The sequence below is a fragment of the Caloenas nicobarica genome, chromosome 22 (assembly GCF_036013445.1).
Source record: "Caloenas nicobarica isolate bCalNic1 chromosome 22, bCalNic1.hap1, whole genome shotgun sequence".
Taxonomy (NCBI): domain Eukaryota; kingdom Metazoa; phylum Chordata; class Aves; order Columbiformes; family Columbidae; genus Caloenas; species Caloenas nicobarica.
This window is the reverse complement of record NC_088266.1, coordinates 5,167,254-5,178,375: the sequence shown is the minus strand read 5'-3', so window position 1 is coordinate 5,178,375 and position 11,122 is coordinate 5,167,254. Positions and strand designations below refer to the sequence as shown.

General features: G+C 54.8%; 1 protein-coding gene across 1 annotated transcript; it reads left to right on the top strand.

The window, feature by feature from the left end:
- Positions 1-1,376: 1,376 nt before the first annotated feature.
- On the top strand, positions 1,377-9,504 carry PERM1 (PPARGC1 and ESRR induced regulator, muscle 1). Its single transcript, XM_065650230.1, has 4 exons — positions 1,377-1,519; positions 2,068-4,074; positions 5,756-5,872; positions 7,848-9,504. The coding sequence occupies exons 2-4, from the start codon at positions 2,070-2,072 to the stop codon at positions 7,925-7,927; spliced, it is 2,202 nt and encodes a 733-aa protein (XP_065506302.1). The 5' UTR covers positions 1,377-1,519; positions 2,068-2,069; the 3' UTR covers positions 7,928-9,504.
- The last annotated feature ends 1,618 nt before the right edge of the window (positions 9,505-11,122 follow it).

The following is an 11,122-nucleotide window of genomic DNA, read 5'->3' as shown; positions in this document are numbered from 1 at the left end:
TCGGCTCAACAAGCTCCCTGCGTGCGTCAGCCCAGAGCAGGGAGAGAGGAAGCGCGTCCTGGGTGATATTTCCCCGGCGGCGTGGGGCAGCGAGCTCCGGCTGCCGGGGGGCTGCTCGCTCCTGGCTCGCTCCTCGGCAGTGCAGTGTGTGAAGGCAGCCACGACGGGGAGCTTCCTTCTCGCAGGATGGCTGGTGTCGGCAGGACAACAGCCTGGTTGTCCTCTGGCACACGGGACAGGAGCTGGGTGCTGGTCCCCAGGTTCCCAGAGCACACGGTGGGGCATGGCCGGCACCCCATCCCCACCAACGACCCCCGAGGTGGATGTGATAGGACAAGAGGAAACGGCCTCAGGTTACTCCAGGGGAGGTTTAGATTGGATCTTGGGAACAATTTCTTCCCCAAAGGGCTGTGGGGCATTGGAACAGGCTGCCCAGGGCAGTGCTGGAGTCACCATCCCTGGAGGGGTTGGACAGACGGAGATGAGGTTCTCAGGGACATGGGGCAGTGCCAGGGATGGGGGAACCATTGAACTCGATGATCTTGAGGGTCTCTTCCAACCGAAATGATTCTATGACTCTATCCATCTCCAGTCTGGGTTCTACAGCAGACTGGTGACCCCAGGGGTGGCTGGTGACCCCAGGGGTGGCTGGAGCCCGGGGCAGCGCTGGTCCCGTCGGGGCAGCGGGGGCTGGAGCTGGGCTTGTGCCGATGCTCACGGGCACCGTGCTGCAGGCAGCTCCTTCAGGGCATCTATTTCTGGTCCCCGGAGCTGGAGGCTATTTCTGGCTCTGGTTGCTGACCTGCCAGGCCAGTCACTTCCCCTGTAACTCCCTCATGCCGGGCTCACCCCAAATCTCTGACCCCAGGCTCCCTCTGCCACCCACACCAGATGCTCCTGGGCAGCATGGGACAGCTGCCACGTACCATGCAAGGTTTGTCACAAGACCATGATGCTGGCTGTGGTCTTTTGATGTAAATCTGCAGCAGGCTACCAATAAGTGCCCTAGAAGTGCTACTAACAGGCAAAGGATACCCCTGAGGTATGTTTTTGTTACCCTAGAGACAGATAATCTACAGACTGAGGCAAAGAGGTGGGTATGTTGAAAAAAGAGCAGTTATTGCCATACAGATGTCACGCTCCAGCTGTGACCTCTGTGGCCTGGACCCCTTCTCTGCTGACTGTCCCGACCCCACACAGAGGGCAGGAGTGAGCGATGGGCATCAGGAGTGGTCCTGGAGACCCCAGATCCTGTGGGAGAGAAATGCATTGGCTGGCACCCTCGCATCTTCCCCACCAGCTTCTATATATGGCCCTGCCCTCTCTGGACCCATCACACTCGGATCTCAAGTGACACACTGGGGAGGAAGGGGGGGGTGTCTATTTTTAGCCCCTGAATGGATCTATGCTGGAGCCGAGCAATCTGCCCCCGTCAAGGGTACAGCATCATGTTGTGCCGGGAGGTTTTTCCCGCGTGGCTTTTCGAATGGCTCCATCACCGGCTGAGATTGTGGTGCAGGTAGGATGCAGCTTTGTGGTCTCCCTTCTTCTTCTCCTGCCGCTGGATCCCTCCCTGCTGGTTTTGGGCTCGGTTGCGTCTCCCTCCCTAGAGCCATGGGTATGAAAGGGGCTGCCGTGACTTGCTGAGATGTCCTTGTTTGGACTCTGCTTCATGCCGCCTTCATGCTTGATGCTGTAGCAGCAGGAATGCTCGAGAGCCTAAATCCCCCACTTTTTAAAATGGGCTGTAGGAGTAGGAAAGGCGGGTGTGAGGTGCAACGCTGCTGTGGAGAGGATCCCAAACCTGCTGTGCTCGGGGAGCAGAGGCAGAAGGGACCGGAGGGGGGTAGCAGTGGTCTCTCTCACTGCTGCCTGGGTTCTGGCCTGTCCTTGCTGCCCACGGATTTCAGCTGGAAATGGGTGACGATGAGGGAATGTGGCTGGCAGGGAAGCAGGGCGGGAACCTGGGGGAAAGGGTTATGGACATACACCTATGTCTGCTGATGCTGGTGGCCCGTCCTCACGCCCTCATCTCGCCGGCCCCTTCCCCTTGCTTTGCTGCTGCAGGCATGGATGATTTTGAGTACAGCATCCAGCTGAACGACCGGGACTGGGCTGAGTTCTTCTTGGCGTCGGAGGAATGCGACCTAGCGCCGGCCGCCCTGGCCACGGCCGAGGAGCAGTGCCTCAGTGACATTGAGCAAGGGGACGGCGTGCCGGGCAGGGACTGTCACACCAGCAACGGGCAGATCGCAGCGAGGGTGGGCAGCGAGCCAGGGCCTGGCACGGCAAGCTCTGCCCCACGTGGGGTGCCCGGAGACGCCCCCCTGCGCTGGCCCGCCGGCCGGCACCTCTCCTTCCCGGAGCTTCTCTCGGGCAGCGAGGACGAAGCGGACCTGGGCTCGGTCGCCAGGTTTCTGTGTGACAGCGACAAGCCCGGCTGCCCTTCATCCGCCCCAATGCCCAGCGCGCAGGGGACGCAGCCCCCCTGTCCCCCCGCAGCCGCCGGCAGCCCGGGGCAGGACGCGGCGTGTGAAGCAGCAGCACCGCAGTTGGCATCGGAAAAAGGAGCAGCCGGCGGCAGTCATGCCATGGAGCCTCCCAGCCACCCAGCTGCAACAAGCGTCCCTCAACAGGGAGGGGACGCAGGAGGGGAACAGCCCCATGGCAGCCCGGCGGTGGCACAGCCACCGGCGCCGGGCATCTCGCCGGCACCACCTGCGTCCCCGGAGAGCTCAGCGAGGAAAAGTCCCAGCGTTTCCCGCTCGGAGCCCAGGCTACGGGGACCCTTGCGTGACCACCCGCCGAGCCCATCCCTGGAGGCTGCGCCCAAAGCACCCGGCTGCCCGGCGCGGGACGAGGCGAGCGGGGAGAGAGCGGGTGCTGAGCCGAGCTCCCCGGCTGCTTCCCCAGAGGTGGTGAGGCCCAAGGTGCCGGGACAGATGAGAAAGAGCCGCAAGCAACGTGGAGCCGGTGCCACCGAGGCAGCCCAGGGGGACAGGGAGACTCCAGGGACTGGGGGACAAGGGATGCTGGTACCTGCAAAGGTGCCTTTAGGCTCGCCACTGTCCTCACGAAAGAGCAAAGGGAAGGAGAAGGCGGCCAAGGTGGCTCCTATGAAGATGGGGAGTGAGGAGGCAGCGGAGAGCAAACGGCCGGTGCCCGGCCCTGGTGTGGATGGGGGCGAACCAGCCGCGAGCGCTTCCCCAAAGCAGAAGGTGAAGGAGCCGGGGGCACAGTCCCCAGGGAAAGCGAAGGCCACCAAGCATTCAAAGCCGGGGCAGGCTGGTGGCTCGGGCATACGTGACAATTTGCCAGTGATCGCTGCCAGCGAAGCCGCGGCTCCTTCAGGAGAGGCGTGCCAGGAGATGCCGAGGAAGCCTCTCCATCCCAAGAGCGTGGCAGCTTTTGGGGGAGATGCTGCTGAGGGAGCTCATGGCGAACCTGTATCTGGGACCCCCAGAGATCTGGGACCCCCTTGCTTCACCACCGGGGACTTTGCAAGGACAGACACCTTGGACGTGACTTGGCCGGAGATGTATGACTATTTGTTCTGTGAATCCCAAGGGGAAGAAGAAGGAATGGGGAGCTCAGTGGAGGAGGAGATAACACCCTTGGAAAGGGAAATGTCGTTGCCTGAACTGTATGAATATTTTTTCAACGAACCGGAAGGAAAAAGGAAAAAGGCCAAGGGTAAAGACAGGAAGAAAAAGAAGTTCAGCAGCTTGGACCATGCTCAGCTGCAAAACGAGGATCTCGACTTGGCTCCAGCCGGAGACACCCTGGTTATCTCTGTCCCTGAGGTGTATGAACACTTCTTTCAGGATGGGCCTGGGAACAGAGCGGGCTGGAGAGGGATTTTCTCAGTCGCACCATCCTCCGAGATGAAAAAAGCCGTGGAGGCTTTGAAGACCCTCCTGCAAAGGCCCATGCATCTCGTCAGAGGCCAAGCCCCAACCTCCCCGGCTCTGATGCGGAGAGGATCTGCAGAGAAGCTGCCGCTCGTCCCGCTGGCTCCGCGGGGAAGAGACCAGGCACAGCCAGACGTTTTGGACATGGCCCTCGCACTGAGAGGTAAAGCCCGGTTACCCCCACGTAGAGATGTGCCTCTGTCCTGCGCGGTCTGTCCTGCCTCTGGCCCTGCCGCAGCCACCTCCAATCCAGCCATAATGGCATTAATGCACCGCACCGATTTTGGAGGGCTCTGCCAGGTGTAGCTGGTCTAAACCCACACTCCTGACACATTAACCGTGCCACCTAGAAGCCCTGGGCTTTAGCGAGGGTCTCTGGAAGTGCAGCTAAAGCCACCGCCGTGACATGCTGTGTCACATTGGCTCGCTCTTGTGATGCTCACGCTGTCCCTGTGCCAAGCGAGTGCTGCTGGCCAGTGCTGCAGGAGACAGGGACAGGGAATCTGGGGATATTCTGTGTATATTCTGCACACAATTTGCTTTGCTCCCTGCTAACTCCTGGGGCAGAGGTGGCCCAAAGTCCCTGTCCCAGCTGATTCGGTTGTCCCCGTGAATAGATATAACTTATTGTGGATGTAATCTATTCTTTTGCACACTGGCCAAGAAAAACTTATTGAAGTAGATAGCTTCATTAAACTGCAAGGTCTGGTAGAGATAGGAATCCCCCGCTCCAGTGCCATCCTGCTGCCTGCAGAACTGCATACCTGTGTTTCTGATGAGGGAATGGGAGGCAAAGCAGCAAAATCCTTCTTTACCAAGGCCCCTGAGACAAAGCAATGGCTGTCCTGCTAAGGCTGGGCTGCTAATTGATCTAATATTGGTGGGCAAAAAGTGTGCACAGAGTGAAACACGCCCAAAGCTTCCAGCTGAAAGAGGCGAGGGGGACTTTAAAACACACACTAATTCGAAACACACCCTCCCAAGACCTCTGAGGTTTCCTGAACATTGACTGTTGCTGGAGGCAGGTAAGAGAAGAAGGAATAAAGGGAGAGCAAGTCTGACCCACTAGGACAGCCTGTGTATTTATCTTAAAGCTTATATGATGCTTACAGCCACAGTGCCTTGCAGTTAATATTAAAACCAAACAATGAATGAGTCACCCCAAATGGTGTCTCAAAACGGAGCTTCCATTCTGTTTGCACAGAGGAAAAACCCCTCTGCCGTGGTCGTAGCTAATTAATAAGCCAGCTTTAATTAAAAGCCTAATCGAATAAACATAGGAGCAAAAATAACCCACTCTTGCAACATGTCTTTGAGTTGTGCTAGACTGGACCTCCAGCAGAGGATGAAATGCAGAACGGTCCCTGGACCTGGGTGGGATGAGGTGGGATCCACGGGGAGATGCTGAGCACTGGTGCTTCTCGGGGGACTATTTGTTGTCCTAGAGCTGTGGGAATCTCCGGACACTGTCCTGCAGGAAGGTGACCCTGCCCAGAGGGGTCTGTCAGCATCAGCAGCCAGCCCAGGAATTGCTCTCTCCTAAATCTACTCCCTGCTTCCAGGGAATGGGCACCACTAACAAATATTTGCCTGCGGCTCTTAACAAAGTGTAAAACTGAGAGGGGTGAAAAATGTGGCCCTCTCCTTAGGAAACCTACCTGAGTCCTAAATAGATGTGTTTGACTTGACCAATGGGGAGAAAAAGGTCTTTTGGGAGGGAAAATGTGTGACAAAAATGTATTTCTCTGGAAGTCCAAGAGACCCACTGCCCCAGAAGCAGACGAGGTGTCTCAAAACCCCAGAGGTGTCCTAAAACCCCAAACCTCGTGCTATTCTTCTTGCAGGGAGACCCGAGGCTCCACTGGCACTGACCCACAAGGACATGTGCCTCGTCTTCTGTGCCTTTGCGTCCTGGGCGGTGAAGACCTCCGACCTGCACGCTCCAGATGCCTGGAAGACGGGTACGTGCAGTGCCCAGCCTGGGAGAGGGGTGGGAAGGACCTGGTGGAGAAAGGCAGGGATGCTAACACACCTAATGGTGCCTGTGGGAAAATGCAGTCATCCTCCTGGTTTTCCAGAGCATCCTGTTCCTTTCTAATACCTTCTCTCTCCTGTAGAAATGGCAGCCCTGATTCCTACTCACGTTGTCCTTTCTCCACACAAAGTGACTTGAGCTGGCCTTTAGGACAAGTCTGTAGTCCCAGCTTTGGCCCCACTCCATTCCAGGACCCGTACCAGTGTGTCAGGGGGAGAGAAGCTTCTTTAGGGTCCCTGCTGGGTAGAAGCTGAATCAGGACCTCAAGTATGCATGTTTATAGTCCTTCATCTCAGCTGGAACAAACATACCTATTTTTCTAATGTGCTGTAAACATATAAGCTTTTTTCTAAATACAGCTTAGCTGATGTATTACTATTATCCTGGTGCACGGAGTCCTGCAAGTAAACCGAGCTCTGTCAGTTCCTCTCCTCTCCAACCTTTTTTTTTTTTTTAATAATTTGAATAACTGGTGGGGAAAGAGGTGGCATTTGAATAACTGGTGGGGAGGAAGCTCAAGCAACCCGAATGAGCTGAGCTGTGGCCCAAGGGGTGCGGGTTGCTGGACGGGGGACCGCGACGGCAGCATCGCTGCCCTGGATGCAGCAGTTGGGTGCAGGATACAGCCCGTGGGCACCCGAGAGCCCCCACCATGGGGTGAGACACTGGGGCCAAGGCTTCCTGCAGCTTGTCCGGGGGAGGAATGTTCCCCGCTAAGGTCACACAGGAAGCTGACACCCCGGGCTGAGAATAGCTCGTTCGCTAAAGTTGCTGGGTGCAGTCGTCACAAGGAGCTTTTGGCCTGCTCCTCCTCGACTTCTCAGTATGAGATGGGAGACGTGGCCCTGGAAAGGGTGCGAAAAGCGGGATACGGGCCTCGTGCCCCCGGGATTGCGTAACCCGGTGTGCAATGAGCACCCCGGCGAGGAGGGAGGTGAGAGGCGGATTGACATCCTGGACTAGCAATTCTCTTTCAGCATCTTAGGTTTTAACGAGTGGAATTTACCTTTCTGTGTCCCAAGCTCTGATGCATAAATCAAAATCAAGACTGAATTTAAACTGGGAAGTCCAAAGGCACAACTTGGGTTCCCTGTTTGGTTTGAGCACAGATCAGGGGAATTTGACTTCTCTTATAAGCCAAGATAAAAACATTAGCTGGGAGTACAGAGAAAAGTTTGATTCTGAATGCAGAATCTCCATTAGTTATTTTTTGTATCTCTCCATTTTCTGATTCTGCTTTTGGTTGGGATCAAAGTATCCACAGATAACTCACAAAATTATGTTTTTCTTGACATCTTCCTGGTCCAAACAGAAGCAGGAAATGAAGGGACCATCCTGAAGCCCTGGTGAGATTTCCTACTGTGGCCTTCTCATCCAAGATTAGACCCATTAGATCTCCACAGAGAATCATAGGATCATAGAATCCTTTTGGTTGGAAAAGACCTTTAAGATCATCAAGTCCGACCATTAACATAGCACTAAGTGCACCTCTAAACCATGTCCCTAAGAACCTCATCTATGTGTCTTTTAAACACCTCCAGTGAACCTGTCTATCTAGCCACCATCCATCTCTGCTACACTCATGAAGTCTATGTTGTGTTTCCCTGAAAAACAGATGTTTCTTGTGAAATGGTGGTGTGATCTGTGTGCCCAAACTATAGGAGTAGATGTGGTCAACCAGGCTGTGGGCAGCTCGGGACTGAACACAGTGGGAGCATGCACAGTGTGGTGGGGATGAAGAGCAAAGGCAGGAGAGGTCTGGGAAAGGGAGAGGAGCGAAGTCCCATGGTCCCAAAAAACAGAGCCAAGTAGCTTGTGACCTTCAAGGTTTGGAATTGTGATTTTCAGGTCTGGAAGAAGCACCCAGACTAACTCTGGAAATGTCTTGGGCTCTTTTCCAGTGTTCCTGGCAAGTTTTGGCACGCTTTCTGCCATCCGCTACTTCCGAAGGCAGGTCAGAGAAGGACGCCCCCGGCCCTAGGCTCACGCCGGAGGTGCTTCCCGAGGACAGGCGAGGACGGCGGTGGCAGAGGCCGGGACTTTGTTCTTGGGCGGTGCGAGAAGCCTGGATCCCAGCACCGAGACTTCTCTGGACCCATCCCGAAACGGGACGGGATGTCACAGGAAGCAGGATCCTTCTGGTGACAGTCATTTACGATACGGTAGGCGGTTTGTACCTGTACTGGACAGAAGAGGAGCCCGGCGTGGGCTGGCTCTGTTCTTTCTTTGCACACTTCTTGCATACTTGTGCTGTCTCCTAGGAGCAGTCACAGTGTCTGTTCTGGGGCACTGCTTGTCCGTCCTCCCTCCTGAAGTCACTTGGTGGCAAGAGAAGGCACCGAGGTGGTGGAGGGAGGAGAGAGCAAGAGAAACCAGGAAAGTGCTGCGTTCCTGTGAAAGGGCTGGGGTGTCTGTGGAGGAAAAGAGGAGAGAGCTTTGGGGAAGAGCTGTCTCTGTCCTAAGACAGGGCTTTGTTAAGCACGCGCTGGCCGCACGGTGAGCCGGGCAGCAGCTAAAGGGGGATGGAGGAGCCACTCGCTTGGCAAAGCCCATGTCTCCCATGACCGGTTTGGCTGACAGCAGGAGGACTCATCCTCTTGGGTTTCACTCCAAGAAGTCACAGCTCGGTCTAAGGGTTCAGGAGGCTGAGACAGGGTTTCTGCCGTGGGTGAGGAGCACCCACTGCAAGGACATGTCTCACGCGGGCAGGTGTCACACAGCCAGGGGAAGGGGCAGCTGGAAAGGTACTGCAGGAGGCTGTGCAGGATGGAAAGGGGCTGCAGGGGCAGCAGAAAGAGGGGCTGAGCTCAGGAAAGCCTCAGGAAAGAGCCCTGACAAGGACGGGAGCATGTTGGAGAGGAGGAGAAGGCACATGTAGATGTTTGGCTCTGACAATCAGCAGATGAAGGGTCTAGGTGTATCACTTGGTCCCTCCGCTGCCTCCCATCCTGCAGACATCGAGTTTGCTGGGAGGAGATGTCGAGTGTGTCACCTTGTGGGGTTGGAGAGAGCTGGAGGGGACACAGAATGGAAGATGGGGTGAAAAATGAAAAGGAAGCGGCTCAGCTTCTTCCCTGTCCCTAGTGCTTGCCAGATCACTCAAGGGCATTATTCATGAGGGTTTTTCTTTACTCCCAAGTCTGCTAACAGCACGAATGTGAGATTTGTTGAGCACATAGGGACCAGATCCACAAAGGTACTGGGGGGAAATCTGCCCAGAATACCTGTGCGGATCTGCCTGTGGGCTTTACAGGAACAGTCTGTGGCAGCGTTTGTCGTATGAATTGAGAGAGAAGAGGTTTAGCTCTTTCCTTGCAACGCAGAGTGCCATGAAATTTTAATGTGTGTGGGGTTGTACTTAAGACCATGTATTATTGCTGATAAGAGAGCACACTGTACAATTGTACAGTGAGATATGTAGCAGTAAATAGCAAGAGAGAGAGATGTACAGGCTCTATATGGACTATAGTAGCTGTATACCCAGTAAGAAGAGTTTTGTGGAGGAGGGGAACAGATAAGTTATGCTGGAAGCTTCTAATAAAGATCTATCTCATTTAATACTTTTGTGTACATTCCTGTGTCTACATTGTTTGATCCAGAGAGCCCTGTCCCCTCTCCTGCCTCAGAAACATTCTCGAGCAGAATCCTGCCAGCCTTCTAACCCGCTCCTCCTGGGATCCCCCGAACAGATCAGCGAGCACAAGTCAATACAAAGCAGCAGCTCCCAGGTTCGGTCCATCGATCCTCATCACCTCTGCCCTCCCCAGCTCTCCGCGATGCAGGTCCGATCTGCATCCCAAGCTTTGCCCATCAAACCCCCTTTCCTCCGGGCACGGGGGAAGCTGAAATGTTCGCATATGCCCAGTTTTACTGTTTATCCAGCCATAATCCATTAATTGCTCTCTGTTTTCTCGGTGGCAGGTGGAAATGCAGCAGCCTTGGCGTGGCAGGTGGGAAATGGGGGAACAGCTGGAGGAACCAGGCAATTTTCATTACGCAGGAGCTTTCTTGGGAGCGGAGCAAAGCAGAAAAATGTCAGAGGAGGGCAGCAGACAGGTTTGCTGCAAGGAGAGGGTCTCTGAGACTCACAGCTCCTGTCCCAGGGGGCTCCGGCTCTACCTGAGAAGTTCCTCACACAACGGAGTCCCCAGGGCAAGGGACACGGCTAAATCCTGAACGGTCACTGCTGACTTCTTGCTTGGTTTGAATTTTTTCAGATTTTGTTCTTTCTAGCCTTGTCACGCAAATCTGGAGGAAATAATGTTTTCCCTTCACTTTGCAGGTGCAGGAAGAGTTGATTTCCCTGCCAGCCATGTGCAGCGCTCCCAGGTGCAGCGCTGGCAGTGAGCAAATCACTCTGCTAAAAGCCACTGAATTTAATACCAGGCCAAATGGTTGGGAAAGCTGTTCTGGTTTGTTTTCGCACTCCAAGAGACGTTGGGTTTATCTCACTCTCTCTCAATGCCTCTATCCTCATGTTCAAAAACTCGTGCTAAGTTTATTCCCAGGAGAGCTCAGTACTCATGTTAAGGTGTAGGTGACATGAGGTGCCTGTCACCTCCACCAGTGAGTGCCCTTTGCCTGTCTGTGATAACTGGTGTCTGATCCTTTGGATGTCAATGGGATTTGGCACCTTCTCCTGCTAAAAGTTACGGAAGGTGCCAGATGATCCATCAGGTTATAGGTGCGTTTCACTCTCCTTTTGTTCAATACTGGAAAAGGCAGATGAGATAAATATTTCACAAGATAGATGTTTCTGGCCCACTGCAGAGGCGAAAGGGAATATTGAAAGATTGTGTTGGTATCAGGAGATCAGCTCTGGGAGTGTCTGCTGTGCTCAGTCGAGCAGCAGCATCTCTCGTGTGCTTCAGGGAAACCAGCCTGGACTTGCCTGCAATTTCAATGCTTGGTTCATTCTCCGACAACCTTTTAAGCTCTCTCCTCTGCCTCCATGGCAAGGTCATCTTGCCCATACCTCACCCGGCAGGGAGGAGCCAGGAACTCAACCACCTTTTGCAATAGCGGCAGCCACCACAATAGAAACGACCTTTTCGGTGCATCCTCACTGCCGGGAGATGTTTTCATTTCACCAAAGAGAACGTCAGCGCTGGAGGTGGGAGCTGTGCCATCCCAGCCCGCTGCTTCGCCTTGCACGTAGCTCCCACATCTGACACCT